The sequence below is a fragment of the Tasmannia lanceolata genome, unplaced genomic scaffold (assembly GCF_043159265.1).
Source record: "Tasmannia lanceolata isolate RefF3 unplaced genomic scaffold, GAP_Taslan_0.1 ptg000019l, whole genome shotgun sequence".
Lineage (NCBI taxonomy): Eukaryota > Viridiplantae > Streptophyta > Magnoliopsida > Canellales > Winteraceae > Tasmannia > Tasmannia lanceolata.
In genome coordinates this window covers 650491-666148 of record NW_027518696.1, presented here as the reverse complement: position 1 = coordinate 666148, position 15658 = coordinate 650491, and the positions used below count along the sequence as shown (strand labels likewise).

At 37.3% G+C, this 15658-nt stretch overlaps 1 protein-coding gene and 1 long non-coding RNA gene across 7 annotated transcripts; one reads left to right on the top strand and one right to left on the bottom strand.

The window, feature by feature from the left end:
• Positions 1–870: 870 nt before the first annotated feature.
• On the bottom strand, positions 871–5064 carry PPD1 (Photosystem II reaction center PsbP family protein). Its single transcript, XM_077363205.1, has 3 exons — positions 4694–5064; positions 1928–2346; positions 871–1354 (listed from the first exon to the last, which is right to left on the bottom strand). Exons 1-3 carry the CDS (start codon positions 4884–4886, stop codon positions 1133–1135), a joined length of 834 nt encoding a protein of 277 aa, XP_077219320.1. The 5' UTR covers positions 4887–5064; the 3' UTR covers positions 871–1132.
• An 872-nt stretch (positions 5065–5936) lies between these two features.
• Positions 5937–10926, top strand: LOC143852925 (uncharacterized). 6 transcript variants are annotated; one of them, XR_013236898.1, is made up of 6 exons: positions 5944–7799; positions 7902–7951; positions 8205–8422; positions 8666–9009; positions 9739–9792; positions 10243–10926. It is a non-coding gene; the product is annotated as an uncharacterized LOC143852925 (long non-coding RNA). The 6 variants fall into 6 exon arrangements; XR_013236897.1 differs by having other exon boundaries at positions 5937–7799; positions 7902–8422; XR_013236899.1 differs by having other exon boundaries at positions 5940–8422; positions 10243–10444; positions 10545–10926.
• Positions 10927–15658: the final 4732 nt, after the last annotated feature.

Sequence of the window (15658 nt, the reverse complement as noted above, 5' to 3'; positions counted from 1 at the left end):
TAAGATAAACACAAGCATGTTTGAAATTATATAAATAACGATGAAAAAGATTAGAATTTGTTACAAAATAAGGGATGTGATATCATTTTCTATTTCTCACATTTTTGTCAATCCCTACATGAGAGAAAGGAGATGAATCCCACTAAATCAATCAATCCCCAAAATGAACTAAAACTATTGACAGAAGCCCAACAACACTACTCGGGCAACATTATTGGCTTATTAATTGGTACATTTTTATAATGAGAGACACCGCATATGTACGTATATCAGAATATGAGTTATATGTGCATCAGTGCATGTTTTTTCAACTCGAAAACTGTAATTGATAAAGAACGTTCGTGACTGGTTTCCTCGATGAAACAATGCTCTCCACACTTTGAATCATGTACTCTTTCATCTATGTGTTCTTCAAAGGGAGTGAAGAACTGTGACTGATCAACAACGGCTGGTGTTCTAAACCCCTGTTCGTTTGGGATTGTGACAACCGATTGTGACCCCCGATTATTGGCTTCAAAATTAATTTAATTGGGCCCGATAATCGGATTTAGGGGTGACAATCAGTTGCCACAATCTCAAACGAACAGGGTATAAGCTGTAGCATCGGTTCTGTTACCAGGTTTCATTTTTTCGTTTGATTTGTTTTGAGAACCGATTGTGAGTCCAAAACTGATTCTTACTCAAATTTATAATCAGTTTCGGTCTCAAAATCGGTTCTCAAAATACAAAACAAACAGGGCCTTGCATCAAAACCAGTTGCTCTAGTTACACGGCCCTTTGCTAACAGATCAGTCAACGCATTGGCACTAGGGGGCTGTGTAGGAAAGGAGAATTGCAAATTGCAGGAAAGAATTTATCTGATATCACTGATAATATCAATGAAGCGCCATGGCCCCAATTCTTCACTCTTAATCCACAATATCACACTGGATGAGTCACCCTTTACAAGTAAGAAACACTCCCCATGATGAATGATTAACAGCCTGGTGCCCCATTAGAATAGCTCAAATCTCCACTTCATTTGAATTGCAGCTCCCAATATAGATCGACAAAATGAATGAATAAACATATAATCCGAGAGAGAAAGAGACCTCAACAAAAACTTTGACCATGCCTCATGGTAAGCAAGTGATCAGCCAATCGTCTTGATTACTCTGAAGGAATCCATCACTCGGCGCAATTCATTTTCCTCCTCCAGGAATACATTTTCAGGTGTCTGCAACCTCAGTTCATACAATTGATTGTTTTCAACTCCGAGAACTGAAAGGTAACGCCTGTCCCATTCGAGACGAACTACCCGATCTTGGGGCCTGACGGCCAACTCATTGTTGCTCGCGAAAGACTTTATGTTTACCTGCATAAAGAATTATGGAAGCAAACTGAGGAAAGAACATCACAATAAAAAAAAACCAACCAGAAAGTAATCAATGATTATCATAGCTAGATGACAATGTAACATCATATTGTTTTATATTTTTACTTTACGAGCTAAAAAATAAAAATAATCAACCACAGTCAATGGAATAATACAAAAAAGGGCTAATATGGCAAGCAATATAGCACAATTAAGTGGACGAGCAAGTAGAAGAAAAATCATCTACATTTATCCATCCATGCTTTGTTTTACTTTTCTATGTAGTTACACAGAGCAACTTACAATTAAACTGCATGCTTCCTTGTTTTCGAATTGCCAAAATACATCAACTACTTAAACATATTGCCAAGCTTTGAACTTGTCAACTTTGTTAGACATTTCTAGGATAGAGTGAAAGACGGAGAGAAAACCGAATATCAGTGAGGATGGGTATGTGGATCAGAACTATAGAATAAAACTACAGAGACAAGAAAAGATGAAAAATGAACAAGAAATGCCAATGGTTAGGGTTGATCATAATAATTATCATGTTTGTTGAACATGACACCTTACCTCAACTTGATAGTAGAGCCGCCCATCATCTGCAACTCTTGAGGATGTAGAAAGAACATTTGATTCACGCCGAACACCAAGTCTAGTAGACATGAATTCTGTCAAATATTGCTTTAGCACCTTCTCTGCAGCTGCTTGTGGAGGACCCAAATCTTCAACACTTTTGTACCTAGAGGATGAAGGAGAGGATATTTCCACCGAGATATTCTCATCAAGAACAAAAGGGTCCCTGAAAAATATGTCAGCGCCAGCACCTCGAACTTGAATCCAGTTCTGAGGGTACTTGAATGTGTAACCATCAAAGGCATCTAAGTATTCCCTGAACCCAATTGATGTCTCAGCGAAGGCAATGTCATGTAAGCCCACTTGTGAGAAGATAAAGCTTGACAGCATGAAAGCCATTGCATTCCTTCTAGGAACTGCAAAAACTTCATCTGATTATTACAAAACATATTTGTTGACAATGACAAGTCATGCAGATAAATAAAATATCTGATACATCATACAACTACAGAGCATACATTTTGAAAATATGTGAGTAAACTCCAGTAGGACAATAGCCATCGGAATAACCAATGAATACTGGGACTCGATAAAAAATCATCACTATCAAATTCACTCTCCATGAGGTTAATTTGACAATTCTACTAATTATTCAACTGCACAATAAGTGAGTTATTGCAGCAAGCAATACCATTCGAAAAAAGAAAAAAGGTATTGCAGTAAGCAACAAAAAACGCCAGTAGCGCTACAAGTAGTATCATGGGTGTTATTTTTATCATTTAAACAAAAAAAAACTGAACCCAGTCCTCTCATTGATGAAACCCACAGTTCCGCATTGGGGATAAAAATTTTAGCCTACCTGTCAAACACATTGGGACTGTTCTCCATGGGGTTATAAATACGTGGACAAGCTGTTCCTGAGGATTGGCTACCCTCCTTGGATAATTTTAGCTTGAATAAATCCCTGGGATTTGCTATCCTGCTTGTATAATGTACCCTACCTATTGAACCAATTGAAGATGGAAGCACATGACAATCAATAAAATTTGAAATTAACTTAAAGTGGTATGATAATCTCTTTATAGATGGCGTAGCGGGTGCAGAATACGGAAAAATAACGCATCTTCTTCACAAAAACCCCTTCAATCGGCAAGGAAGAAAAGCACAAAGAGGAAACATAGCTTGGCTGCTATAAAAGAAAAGAAGAAAATAGATTATGAGAATTATGAGAAACTCATTCACTACCATGGGTTTTATAAAACCGATTTTACAAAACCAAAGTACCACCAAATCCTAACAAAACTAAACTACTCAAATCCTAAATATTAACAACCTAACAATCCAACCCAAATTAACTTTGTCTAGAATAAGATTCATAAATAAACTAAAACTTCTAATTACGCACAACTCCTAACCAAAAAATAATACTTTTAAAGAAACTACAGACACGTTGATGACGTTCTACATCAGTACCCTCCGCTTGAAGAGAACTCATCCTCGAGTTAATTGATTTGCACAACTGGTGGGTGATAAACAAATCTGTTACGCTGTACATCTCCAAGATGGTCATGTTGTTAGGAAGATCAACAACATAAGCATTGTCGTGAATCTTCTTGATTACCTGATACAATTCGATTTTCTTGCTCATAAACTTGTTGTATGCTCCCACTGGATTACAACCCTCCCTTAAACGAACCATCACTCAAACACTTGTGCTTGTTAGCAACTTCTTTGTACTCGACATTAGAATCCTCTAATTTCTTCTTGGCATGAACATGCACTGTCACAATTCTTTCGGCCGCATTATCTGCAACAACACTCATTTCCAATAACATTGGCAATGACACTAAGTCCAATGCGAGTCGGGTATTCGACCATACACAATTTGAAATGGTGACTTCCCTGTGGATCTATTGACCATGTTATTAAAGGTGAACTCATCGTGAGCTAGATAGAAATGGCACTGTTTTGCCTATCACTGGAAACACACCGTATAATAGTTCCCAACATCAGGTTCACCATCTCTGTTTGATCTTTTGTTTGCGGGGAGGCATGCACTACGGTACTGCAAATATGTATCAAATCACCTCTATAGAGTCTGCCAAAAATGACCAAGAAACTTACTACCATGGTCAGAAATGATTGTGTTCAGTACTCCATGAAAACAAACTACTTATCAAAAAACCAAATTAGCAACATTCATGACATCTACCGTCTTCTTGCATGGTATGAACTATGAAGTGTGCCCTATAGAAGCATTTACTAATTAGGATTCTTAAGGTTCACAAGAATCGAGTGCTCACTCTATTTCTCACCTACAAAAACATTAGTAAAAAAAAAAAAAAATGCATATATTTTTGGCAAGAATTGAGCGCTCACTCTCTTATCATATTTGACTTCAATAACCGTTTCCATATCTATTTGCAAATAATTTTTAGAGGTATCCAAGAGGCCCCAAGGCTACATATGCAGTTTCTTAAAACGTGGACCACCCCCGTGAGGAGTGCAAATGTTTCAAAACATGCCTGGTCAACTCGCAACTCGGCTCAGTTGACTCGGTTTTGTAATTAACCGAGCACACATACATGATCACAATGTACTCGCCGGGTTTTTAGTTTTTACTGACTCGGTTGAGTCAATGAAAAACTAAAAGTATACGCCTTTTTTTGGTCCAAAGGAAATTCCGCAATTTTCACGAAAAGCTTAGATCCCAATTACAGTCTTCAATGCGGGAAAAAAAAAAAAAAAACTGGAAACCCTAACCATTGGTAGCCGTGGCCTGCTCCTCGCAACCAATTACTGTCCGACACCTGGCAATGGCGGCGTTCGAAGCTAACGTGAACCGTGGCGGAGAAGTTCCAGTCGTGGAGCCCCACCGTAGCGGTGAGAAAAACGATTTCCGAGTCCTCGAAACACAAGACTGAGGTATGAGAAACGATTCCAGCACAGCGGCCATTGAATGAGGACAGAAAGGCCCCAAAAAAGGTCCGAATTACAAAAGTGCCACCGAAGAAGATCGATACAGAGAGAGAGAGGGAGGGAGAGAGACGTGGGTTCGAAGGGGAAAGAGAGAAATGGACGACATAATAATAGGGAAGTAGTGGATAAAGCGTTGTTTTGATTGAAGTGAAACTCGGTTCGTGACTCGCGGAACCTTCTCAAACTTTGGTCTTGGACCCGGACCCCACCCGTAGTCGCCCATGCAAACAAAATAAAGATTATAAAATCATAAGAAAAACTAGTGAAACGCAGGTTAGATTCTTCGAAAAACAAACCCCAATAAACCTGATTAAGAAACAACGCAGAAAGCATGAAAAAAATAATAATACCCCAAATGCCTAATAAAAAAAAAAGAACAAACAAACCTTCTACTCATATGCCTTCCTCAAAAGAAAAAATAAATCAAAAGTTGGAAGTTTTGAAGGATAAGAAGAACATGGTGAAGAAAGATAGAAGCAAGTAGGGCTGCAACAGGGTCGGGTTTTTCAAAACCTTAGCCCAACCCTGGATCCCATTATCTCAGCCCTGGCCTGCCGTGACCCTGAGTCAGGGCTGAAAAACCTCAACCCATTGCCCAACTTACAGGGCTCAGCGCGGCCCTGATTGGCACTAGTGCAAATACTTGTTAAGAGTGTCAAAAATAAAGCAACCACATATCATATAGAACAAAATGATCAATAAACAGAGAAATGAAACAAAAGAAGGTCATATGAATTCAACAACATGACGGGCAGCAGAGGCAATTAATAATAATAATCTAAAGAAACATCAATCCAAGATAATAGAAAACATTAGCAAAAGAAACATGCATAGATGGTTCAATTCTATAATAGAAAACTTAGGGTCGGGTGGGGCCGGGTCACGGTGACCCGAGGCATTAACCCAGAACCCGACCCGACCCTGAATCAGGGCCTAAAAAATGAACCTTGACCCGCCCTCAGGGTTGGAAAATCCAACCCAGACCCTATTCGGGCTCAGGTCGGATTAGGGCGGGTCAGGGCCAAACTTGCACCCCTAGAAGCAAGGTAGATGGAGAAGGGGAGGGCGAGAGATTCAATACCTACAATTAAAAAAAAGGGGGCTGATATTCTCTTAATTTTTATATAATGTAGATGTCGTATGACTATTCAGCAAGGAATAATCAAATTAAGTGCAGTTTGCATCTTGGAGGTCGAGTTTCTTCGAATTAACTCATTCTATCCCTTTTTCGATCTTCTTCTTCACTATTTTCTTGTCTGATAGAACAGTGTTCTATCAGTTTTTTCTGAGATTTCTCGCATTGATCTGCCGTGATGTCGCAAATCGATCATTGAAAGAACTTGTAGATAGGTTGTTGTGATCAATCTATGGTTTTCTTTTTTGTTTTTTTAGGTTTTAGAATGAAGATGATTATTAGGGTTTGTTCTTTTCTCTTTTGCTTCAAATGCCTGTTTGTTCTTTTCTCTTTTGCTTGAAATCTCTCTCCATAATGAAGGTGGATCTATTGAATGATTTTGAACTGATAGTTATCATTGATCTATTGCTTTTTTCTTTTTATTTCTGGTTATTTGAGATTTGAGGATGAGGGTTTGGAACAACATTTTAGGGTTTATTGAGACTTTCCTTTTATTCTTCTTATTTTTTTTCTTAAATTATGGCCCACATATGGATCCGTAACTTTTTCATTTTCATCTGTATTACAAATTGACAATAATAAGTCTTTGTCAAAGGAAATGAATTTCTTTGGTAAATGAAATGAATTTTCATGTGTATTACAATGATAAGTTGAAAATATCTATACTGTCCATGTAAATTTCTGCTTTCTGCAATATCTCCTGGTAAATAGAATGTGCTGCAAACTCTAATAAATTCTAAATTTTCAAGCAACTGACTTTCTGACAGAGCCTTCAAATAACAAAATTAGAGCGCCCTTCCCCCCCTCCCAAAAAAAAAAAGTAACAAAATTCATTATACCTTCAGATAATAACAAAATTTATCCTATAGTTGCATTATCTTTATTGATACTCCATTTTTAACATGATTATTTATATCTCTGTCTGTGCATTAATGCTGTGTAATTCATCTTGTAAATTGATTAGTCCTTTGTTTGCCAAATGCTCATGCAATACATTTTGAAACGACATACTGACACAACTATCCCATTGGCATTTTTATTGTATTCTTCCTGCACACTCCAAAATTTCCATCATGTAGTGCATCTGTTTTCACTTGATCACAGGGCCATTCAACTAAATAATGAAATTTTTGAAAGGATCAGCTCTAAAAAGAGTCCTTTTTAGTCTTACCACGGACGGCGTAGCTATTGTTTTCGAAGTTAAAATGCTATTTACCTCTGATATACTTGACAATAAACTAATTGGTACCCCAATGAACTATTAGAGGTACTAGGCTAGTACCCATTAAACTTCTGAGAGATAAACAACAAATAAATTTACAGCATATTCTTATATCTAACATCTTTCTCCCCCGCCATGGTGTTTAGGAGCCAAAGTCAGTTTTTTCATAAAGAAATGGCCCATCTATTGATCCGTGGCTTTTTTTTTTATGTGTATTACAATGATAACTCTGTGTATATGATCCAGTGTACCAAACATCTTTCTTCACCCCATGGTGTGCCATATTACAGTGATTGTGGTCTTTCATTTAGGTTTGGTTTATTAAGGTTTCTCATGTCCTGTACATTGTACATAGGAATACTTAGATCCGTTGCATATCATATGTCCGATTGGGGTTGTGTTCATCAATGTATGGAGGGGTTTATGTGCCCTATAAAAGTTTTCTGTGAAGAAATTAGACCAATGCATTTTTTCGATGAAGGTAACGGATTTTGTTGATAAGCAACAGAGATTGAGGATGTCATCGGGCTGAGGTAAAGATAGCAAGACTGATGTATTCAGTTCTTTTGCATTTTCATGGGATCTTGATTATAGGTCTTAGTTGTTTGAAATGGATTTCTTTTAACATAATGCAGAAAATGAAACATCATTTCTCCATCATATTGCTAGGCATGTGGCCTTTGGGGTAGGTTGTGCCGTTCTCTCATCATTTCTCCATCAGTCTTTGGTGCAGGTTGTGCTGTTCTCTCATGTTAGAAGCTTGAATTCCTGTTGTTTGTGCGTGAATGTCTTCATCATAGCTTAGAGGAACATGAATTTCAAATTATTTATGCTTGATTAGTTTGCAAAGTTAAATTAATTGGATTTAGTGTGCCTTATAGTGTAGCTTTCTGGTCACTATTGTTATTGTTTTGTTTTTTTTTCCTTTCGCTTTTAAGTTATTTGCAAGACCAATTAAGAAGCAAGAAAAGTGGAGATGGAGGCCTCTGCTTCAAGATGGAGAAGAGAAGCAACTCAATTACTCTGCTGATTGCACGACGAAGTTTGAGAAGGCCTAACAAACCGTAACCATGAAGCTACCACCATCCCCTCAAGCCTGCCCTCATGGCTCCAACAGTACAAGGAAGAAAACGAAAGACTGAACACTAATGACCAGGTTGATATTTTATCTAACCTTGTTTTTTTAATGGTATAGAATTGGATTAATAAAAATGCAAAAGTACGAGATAAAGCTCATATGGAGGGAGAAAATCGAACACTTCCAATGCCCGCTCGGGAGGCTCCCTCCCCCACTAGCCTTCTTATCTGACCTTGTTGCAAGTTGCAACTAAAACAAAGAGTTCAACATCTTAAATATTTATTTCTATTCTAATTTTCTTTGTTTTTCATTTCCTGACAGGGATATCTCCATGTCAGAGATCTATGCAAGAAATGGAATCCCATATGCAATTCAGTCCACAAAGAGCACCACCCAACTGAGAAAACCCTAGACGTCTCTTCTATTTCTTCACCTTCTGCTTCCATTTCTTCATACAATTAACACTGCTCCAATACCCACCAGACCCACGAAGCTTGGCCAGTTGTCCTAGATGCCAAACACCAACAGAGGGAACACCATTTCTGGATCACAGACGACGAAGGCTTTGAACCCAATTTTGGAATGATATTTTCAAAGCACGGGCCAAAACGAGCACTCTTAGCCAATCCTTTCACTTTAAATTGTCAAAAAAAGAATGGTCATAGGTAATCATCAAAGCCCACATAAGGATATCAAGTTATGTATCACTTTCACAGTTCACATTCAGATTCAGTTTTAGAGAATGCTTAGTATTGTTAACATTGTGAATACATATTCTGGAGATAGATCACTGACTAGTATTCTTATAATATGGTTTGTTGCTGTAGCTCTAATCATAAACTGTTCTTCTTTTAAGAAACAATAAAATAAAACCTTATATCCTTACGGCCAAACACTCAAAAAAAAAAAAAAAACTTATATCCTTCCTATTGTGGTTACCTACTTATCTCTCAAAGCATATACCTTAGGCACACCCTTAAAAATTCTTTGAGACAGATAACTGTTTTCTATTTTGATATTATGATTTATAAATCAAAGAGATTTCTTTAGCCAAATGTAAAACCACATATGTTTTTTTTTAACTCCTCTGAAACTTTTTGATAATATGATTTATAAATCAAGAGATTTCTTTCGCCAAATGTAAAACCATATATGGTTTTTTTTAAAACTCCTCTGAAACTTTCACATGTGTTATTTCAGTGACGCCCAAATCTATTTTGTTTCCTCGCTACCAATAAAAATATGTTTGATGCTTTATTCTGGATGAGGTTCACATACTGGCATTTAATCCTCACATTTCTTATATTTTTTTTTCTTATTTAAATGTTTTTTATTTTCTTCTTTATTTTGAGCATGGACAGCATGCATGATTTGATCTCCTGTTCCTCTTTCAGTCATTGGTTCTGGAAGTGTGTGACGAGACAGATGTTGCGGAACTAAAATTAAAGGTGTGGTTGTATTCGACTTGTTTTTCCATTCTTTTACCTTTACAGTACAGAATGAATTCTCACCATTCGACAATGTATGCCACAAGTGCCAACAAATGTCTTCTATTGGATAGTAGTTGTTGATACCAAATTAAAATGATTAGTGTTTGGGCAGTATTTGTTTGGTTAGAAGCTGTGAATCTAGGATTCGTCTAGTACATTCTGTGGAATTAATTCAATCTTTTGCATCACATTATCACAGATTTTATTTTTTCTGGAATTGTGCCTTATCAGTGTTTAAGATCTTGAGGGCTTGTGAATTGTTTCTACTACGATCACATTGGCATGCAGGGAAGATTGATAGGGTTTAGTCCAAAGTATTTTCAATGGTTTCTTTTTGTTGGTTTGATATTTTAGTTTGAGGGGAGACATGTCGTCATATTATCATCCGTCTTGCATCTTGTCTTGCAGGCAGTTGAAAATGATAAAACGAATGTTTCTGTGCTACTAAAGCGTGCACTCTTGTGTGAAAGGTGTGAGAAGTACAAACTCGGGGCTGAGGATCTGAGGGTTGTCCTGAAGATTGATCCTAGCAACATGCTTACTATAAAACTTCTATGTCCATGACATGGTAGTGTTGTCAAAAGAAAAGAAGAAGAAGATAAATCTCATGGTTTCTTTCTTTTTGTTATTGTTAGAATGAACATTTGTAGCCTTTTTTAATTATCAGAATGAGCACTTGATGAAGACCCATTTTTTCTTTCTTTTTGTAGGTGGGGTCTGTGGCTATGGAAACCTTCATAGTCAATGGTATGGGACTAACACAGTAGTTTTTTTTTTTTGAAAGTAAGACTAACACAGTAGCTTTGACCACTGCACTCTTCAATTATGGGTTGAGCTGTGGGTCTTGTTATAAGATTAGGTGTGTGAATGACCCTAATTGGATTTGAGAGTTGTTGCAAAGGTATATAGCTATCATTCTTTCAAGCTTCCATCTCTTGTACTTACATTTATTCTAGTAGTCATAGGAACATTCAAATGTTAACGTGCCTTCCCTATTCAGATTAGCAGAGTTTCATCTGTTTCAAATGTGAGTGAATCAGCTCTGTACTCTCTTGAAGGGTGTATAACCAAGGTTTTAAATTTCGGTTTCGGTACCCACCGAAATCTGAAATTTCGGGCCGAAATTCTGTAATAATTAAAAAAATATTATTTAATTAATTTCGAAATTTTGGACCGAAATTCAGGCCAAAATTCCGAACCGAATTCGGCCGAAATTTTGTATTTCGCGAAATTCCAAATTTCGGTTTCGGTCCAATTTCGGATTTCGGCCGAAATTTAAAACTATGCAGTATAACAACACTCTCTTGAAGGGGTGTATAGCAACAGATAGTCAGAATATGGGTGAATCAGTTGTCTCTCATCCTCTTCAATGTCCAACCCGGATATAGTTGCATGGCTTCTGGATTTTGGGATTTTTCCAGGTGCTCCTTTTGGAACTGAACAAAGAGATTTTTTTTCCGCTGCAAATTGCGTGTATATGACACACTTGGCATCAGAAAGCCAATTTTCTTTCAACAATTTGAGTACTTGGCATCAGACCCAACAGCAACAGTTACAATCATCCTATATAATACAGGAAGGATTTCCAGATAATTGCGGCTGCATTCGAACAAATTTAGCTCGTAAAATCCCTCCAAAATTTATCCTTGGGAAGTATTAAGAGATAGCAGCATTCTTACAGAATTTTCAATTTGGAAGGTTTGAGTAAATGATTTTAATCAAAGGTGTGTGCCATAGATTTTTCTCATGTAAGTATGTTAAATACAAAAGTCAAAGCTCGTGATCTTTGAATATTTGTGCAGAAACAAGCTAATCTCATCTTGTTCTTGGGGTGGTATGGGGTGAGGTGAAAAATAATGCTTGTTTCATTGTCTTTTTAATTTTTCATTGTTTTGCATTCAGAGATTGTAATTCTATCTGTAAACTCTCGAAATCTATACTTTTTTATGTTAGAAAAATGATGTGCAAATCTGTAATTTAGGATTTGAGAATACCTTGAACAGAATTAATCTCCTATCTTGTGCAGTCAGAAATCAATAGTAACTATTATGCCAGAATTAATTGTAAACAAGTAAACAAAAGTCGTTAGATCACTTATCAAGTTGAGGCACGAAGGATCTTCGCTGTCCTTAAGGCAAATCACGCCCCCACTATGACGAATCAACGGTGCAGATGGGTGTCTTGGCATATGCCTCCAAGATTCAACAACTCTCGCTCCAGGGGTGTGCACTCACGCAGCCCGGATGCCTTAGAACTTGCTTATATGAGCCGAATCGCCTTGATTCAGAAAGCTTAGGGGAGAAATAGAAGTTCCAGAAAAATAGAGAGAAGAACAATAGAAAACAGAAAGTCGTTCCCAAAAGATATCTTTTTGTATTCCATAAATCCGAATAAATAGAAAACTAAGAGACATGTTAGGTTGAAACGTCGCACTCATTTAGTGCGTGAGAAACGTTTCCCAACGGTCACTAAACCAAGATTATGCGTTTTCTTAAACGGTAAAACTAATTAAATAATTAGTAAACCAAGAGAAAAAAGAAAAATTAAAAGGAAAAAGGATTTGGGCCCACGCGCGCGGCCGCGCCGGGCGGAGCGCGTGTGTGGTAAGATCAAAAGCCCGCCGGGCCCAAGTGGGCGATCCGTGCGCGTAGGATCCCCATAACCTCTTGCTCATTCACAAGGCTAAGAGAGTGAAAGTATATATATGGCCACTCTCACCCTCTCACATTTCCCATTTAGGACTAAAGTTTTTTCATGACTTTAGTCCTTTTGGAGGGAAGCCCAAAAGCATAAAGCAAGAGAAACATATAATGACTAAAAACACCCTATTGTAAGTTTGAATTATAAAAATATTTTTTTCACATAAAAAGTCAACATTTTATGTCCGGGTTTTCTTTCATTTCATTCATCCTGCTTTCTATTCAATGAAAGTCCTTTATTTTTCTGGGTTTACTTTCATTTCATTCATCTTGCCTTCTTTTCAGTGGAAGTCCATGGTGTGGGTAGAAAATAGGAGCCATTTTTTAGATGTCTATCAATATTTCCTAGATATGCAGATGGTTTTTACCTTTTAGAAGCCAAATAAAACAAAAAAAGACAAATCAAGTTTATGTAGTTATCAAAAAATGGGAGTGCTAATATTAGTAGCCAAAGGTTGTTTGACGTGGTATGCCAACGGTGGTAGTATTTTTCCTAACCTTGTAATTATGCTCTTAGAAGTCAAATAAAACAGAAAAGACAAATCAAGTTTGTGCGGCAATAAAAAAACGGTAGTGCCAGTATCAGTAGCCAAAGGGTGTTTGACGTGGTATGCCAACCAACGGTGGTGGTATTTATATTTTTTTTTGTGTGGAAAGCAACGATAAATTTAAGCTTCTGGAGTAATTGGTTGTTTCACATAAGGTTTTAAATTTCAGTTTCGGACTAAATTTCAGACCTTGCCTAAGTGCAGAATTCTGCACTAATGAAGTGAACCGTCGGTAGTGCCAATATCATTAGCCAACAGTGGCTGTAAAACAGAAAAGACAAGCTGAGTTTGTGCACTTATCAAAACATTGCAGTGCCAATATCATAGCCGAAGGTGTATGCCAACAGTGGTTGTAAAACAGAAAAGACAAGCTGAGTCTGTGCAGTCATCAAAACATGTCAGTGTCAGATCATTAGCAAAAGGTAAGCCAAGTGGTTGTAAAACAGAAAAGACATGCTGAGTCTGTGAACTTATCAAAACATGTAGTGCTAATATCATTAGTCAAGGTGGTATGCCAATATGGTTGTAAAACAGAAAAAAACAAGCTGAGTTTGTGCACTTATCAAAACTGAATGTAAGCCTTTATTAAAGTGCCGAAACACTTGTTTGTAAAGCTATCATATATTTTTTTATCAAAGGGTATTTACTTCATTAATGCAATTAATCACTTTTAAAATGATTCTCGAGTTATTTTTTGCATTTTGTTGAGTCATGACTCATGTTCTGAGTCTATTCGAGTCAATTTAATTGAATTCACAAGTTTGTAAAGGGCATGCACATAAAAAGGGTTTGTATGATTGTATCTATATTGATTCCTGGAAAACAAAAATGATGAACCTTCTCTTTTCTTAGGAACAAAAGATGCGCGTCTATTGCCCGCTTTTGTCCTCCATTTCCTCTCTATTGCTGCTTTTGTCCTCCATTTCCTCTCTTCTTCTCAAACCACCCATCTCAAGAAAAAATAGAGGAATCTGCAAACATCTGAGCTACTATGATGTCCGTCTAGCACCCTGGATTCGTGTTGTAGCCGAATAAGGTGACTAGTACCTACCCACATTCCATTTTGTCCTGCCTTTATCTAAGGAAAGTCAGTTGTGGCGACTCCGACGATGATGAATATTGTAGTCTTCCCCTCAATAAAATTTCTTTAGCAGTACTCAAATCCCGTTGATCTTAAGGACATTTTCTCAAAATACTCACTTTGATCGAAACATCTCATCTCACAAAGTCAATTTTCAAAGAAAGTACTTAAAAAACAAGCCATCCAATGTTCTAAACATGTAACCTTTGGTTCATAGTGGGCTATAATACAAAAACCCCTCATATTTCAAAAACAATCAAATGTTTCAAGAAAATTCAATCCATCTTCTAGCCCGCATCCATCATATAACTTGAGATTAACAACCAAAGGGATGATGACTAATGTCTGTCGCCAAAAAGTAAATGACTGACTTTTGTGTGACTGGCTCCCGTTTAAACGGAGCTTTGATAGGATTGTAGGAAAAAGGACGAAGTTGAAAATCCCCTTGTATCAATTCTCAATGCTGCTAAGAAAATCACTGAAATGTAGATCAAATTCAAAGATTCTATCATTACCCTACTTTTATCTTCAATTCATTTATTACTTTCACGTCTTTTCCTCCTCCATGTACCAATTTTCCTTTGCATACGGCTTTTATCTCTCTCTCTCTCTCTCTCTCACCCATTGCCATATTTCTTCTAGAGAACGAGTCAGGATCAATGGTGATGAACAGTTATAGGGACCCATTTGGGGAGGTGTGTGCAATCAAAACGGTTGATCTTTTAGAACATCAAAGGCGACTCTGGTGGTCTTGGTCCCATATCGAACCGAAATCCATGCATGTGTTAAAGAACTACAAAATCAATGGTTTATCTTGTGTTTGTAGAACTATAAGAAGCTTGATAGATTAAGGACCTAAGATCATCTGATAAATTAATGTGCACTCAACTGAATTTGGCCTCAAGTAGACTTGAGGTTGTCGGTCAGACCAACTGATCCGAGCCTAAAAGCTCCTTTCTTCTTTAGCATTTTCCTTTCTTTCAATATATAAACTAATCATTGTTGACATTTTTGACACATCCAAGGCAGGTCTGCACTGCACCAAGTATTTCTGTCGAATTGAAGTAGCACTTCTCTAGACACGGCGATCTTGGCATCTTGACAAGTTCATGTCTTGGGTCTGGTTTGATCAAGCTAGTAGAAGTTTCAAAAAAAGGAGCTGCCCAATGTTTAATTTAGAGTATGTGAGCCGTTTTGGTGTCAAATGGCGGTTCATATACATACTAAACTTAGCCTTTAAATTACTTAATATATTATTAATTTGTAATTTAAGAAGTAAGAAAAAGGACAGCACGAGGCTCCCACCATTGCGGGGTCTGGGGAGGGCTAGATGTAATACCATAATGTTTCGTCCAACTTTGAAGTATTTACAAGCCGAGGTTCACTAATTGTATAGAGTAGATCGAGATGTGATTTTTTATAATAATATTTACAAGCCGAGGTTCACTAATTGACAACATGTTGGATCATGTGGCCACCAGCTCTTGATCGGAGAT

Excerpts from the sequence above, each read along its gene's own strand:
- PPD1 (XM_077363205.1), bottom strand. The coding sequence starts at position 4,886 with ATGGCCGCTGTGCTGGAATCGTTTCTCATACCTCAGTCTTGTGTTTCG. Across the intron at positions 2,347-4,693 it reads GCAGGCCACGGCTACCAATG|TTCCTAGAAGGAATGCAATG; the intron begins GTTAGGGTTTCC and ends AAGTTTTTGCAG. Across the intron at positions 1,355-1,927 it reads GGCTCTACTATCAAGTTGAG|GTAAACATAAAGTCTTTCGC; the intron begins GTAAGGTGTCAT and ends TTCTTTATGCAG.